We start from the raw sequence: 2,500 nt of genomic DNA on the forward strand, positions 1-2,500 counted from the left end.
ATTACTTAGTACCTCTCTCTTTAATAAAAATTAATAAAAAAAATGATGAATAGTAATAGTAACTTGACAAAAAGGAAAAAATTTATATATATATATATATGAATAGTATAGGCAATCATAAATAAAGAACAATTATTTGCATAATAAATAAAACTTAAATTTTCTTTCAAAATCAGTACTGTGGTAAATGATTTACAACTAGAAAAATTATAGACAAATCAATAAAATATTATTTCAAGGCTTTACACTGCCTTTAGAGAAATGGCAACTTCCTATACAATATTACCAATATATATATCTATCACATTCAATGCATGTCATTGCTTATGACAATCCTTTACAATAAAAGTCAACGAAATGATAAATAACTCAAACACTCAACAGTGTTTAGGGAGGTATTCATGAGAATGAAACTTTAAATCTTTTCAAACAGAGTGCCACAGCAAAGTACATGACCTAACATTTTTTGTTTCACTGACAACCCATTCTGATGATGCTTTAATCGCTTCCGTCGCAACAAAATTCCACTTCTTGTCATTCCCTAGTAACCTGCCCTCGAAAGTCGCCTGCCTTCCTCCTCCCCGGGCGAGAGGCCTACTTGCAAGAGGCCTCCCCTCCCCCCACAGGTTCCTCCACCGAGACCGGCCACAACTTCACAGACAATCACATTTCCCGCACATCATACTGCCAATTAATCCACCATTCTGGGCTCGGGAAAGGGGTGCGGCGTGACTATGGCTTCGTAGAAGTGGCGAGTTCACAAACCCCAACCCTCTTAGTCAAGTTATTTTTAGTCAAATTTTCGTTTTTTATTTTTCATATGATGTTGCCATTCACTTTGTTACTTTTTATTCATTAAGATACACTGACAGCTGCACATACCTTAGGAGACATAAATATCGACGAGCACTGGTCCACAGCAGCGGCCGACGCGACCCAAGTCTCCTCAATTCGATTAATCGCCGCCTGCTTTCATTTCCCTTTTCGTTTTTGGGTCGAAAGAGTTACGCGAGGCTCGCCCGCCGCCCTCTTTTTCCAACGCGAATATCACCACTGTTGTTGGTTTATTTCTCTATTATTTCACTCCAACACCTTCCAAAGCTGCTCTGACGCCCTCCGCTTACCTTGAACCCAGTCACTATGGCGCCTTTCGAATTTTATTTAGATAATTTTTTGCTCAAAAATATTCGGTCCGCCGTCCGTCCCCCTGACGGCCGCCAACGCAACTACCTTGGCCGCCTCCGCCACACGCATGATTATCCTCTGCATGACGGACTTTGCATATGGGAATGTCTCACGTTTGCTTCATGGAACACAAGTATTGTAACTGCAGAAAATCACACAACTATAACCAGACGTGATATCTTTATCAAAAAACCAGAAGTATCCTTTAAAACGTACGACATGTTTTCCCAATTTCGGCACCGACATGCGGCCAGCCAGCTGATTTGAGAGAACGCACAAGAACTCTAGAAAATATTCTTGGGTTATTGAATATGGATACATCTGAATACACAGTATTTTCGAATGGCCACACTCACACTTGTAAACGGAATAAATAACGACTCAAAATAAGAGAATAACCAAATTAACACCAAGGATAAAGATGAACTGGCGACCCTTCTCAGCTCTTTGCGGAAGGGGGGGGGGGTAATGACCGGGGGTGGGGGGAATAATAAATTTTTATATGGCCTCTGTGCCTCAGATAATGGAGAACGCTGGCATTCCATATCAGGTGGGACGGCCTGCCTCGCTTCGTCTTGCCGTTCTTTCTATTATTTGATATTGGAAAATCGAGATATTCTGATTCCCTCAGGCGATCATGAGAGTTCACAAAAACTTCTTGTGTATTTACTCATTTTGTATTCTAGTCAGGGTGGCCGAGAATTACGAGGGGTTTATAGTGGGATATAAAGTAAGTTTTGCAAGTTATCCATTCTGTGATTCTGTTCACATCTGAACTGGTTAACATACTTCACTACTCACTCTCTAGCAAGAACACGTCTGATTCTGACGTCGTCTAAAATTAACTATAATTTGGAACAAAAAACCCTTGGACCCGTTTCTGGGGAGCTGCCAGCGTTGCTTCTTTGTGAATTTTGGCTGGCGTCGTGCTCGACATCGGAAAGTTGCGGTGGGGTGGATGGGTTTTAGTATTTGTTGTAATCACAACTTCTAAGATGTTTACCTTACTCAGCATACGAGATCCTCACCAATACCGCGAGATCCTCCTTTGATTTGCTTTTTAGTTTGCATTTACATCTACTCAACTAAAGTTAATATCAAAAGACCAAGCGAGACGGCGCACAAATAACAATCAATATCAAAGTGAGGCGGTGCAATTACCCTATAAGTAATCAATTCTGGATTAAGGTTGGCGGCCCTGTTGCCCCTCTGTTCCCTCCCCTACTTTTGATGTGAGGTTGGTAGCCCTGAAATTATTTTTCTCACCTCAATTTTGGTCGAAACGGAAACACCTGTCAGCCCTCTGGCGGTTATC

General features: G+C 41.3%; 1 protein-coding gene across 4 annotated transcripts in view; it reads right to left on the reverse strand.

Moving 5' to 3' along the window:
• Nucleotides 1-1,217, reverse strand: part of LOC125035165 — a 54,792-nt gene extending 53,575 nt beyond the window's left edge. For 3 of the 4 annotated variants that reach the window (XM_047627377.1, XM_047627376.1, XM_047627374.1), the window contains exon 1: nt 883-1,215. In XM_047627377.1, the coding sequence (XP_047483333.1) occupies nt 883-894 (12 nt within the window). In that variant the 5' untranslated portion in view covers nt 895-1,215. Of the gene's footprint in view, nt 1-882 lie in introns of all 4 variants that reach the window. The other variant, XM_047627375.1, reaches the window with a different exon arrangement.
• Between the last annotated feature and the right edge of the window lie 1,283 nt (nt 1,218-2,500).

Source organism: Penaeus chinensis, chromosome 19, assembly GCF_019202785.1.
Source record: "Penaeus chinensis breed Huanghai No. 1 chromosome 19, ASM1920278v2, whole genome shotgun sequence".
Classification (NCBI taxonomy): domain Eukaryota; kingdom Metazoa; phylum Arthropoda; class Malacostraca; order Decapoda; family Penaeidae; genus Penaeus; species Penaeus chinensis.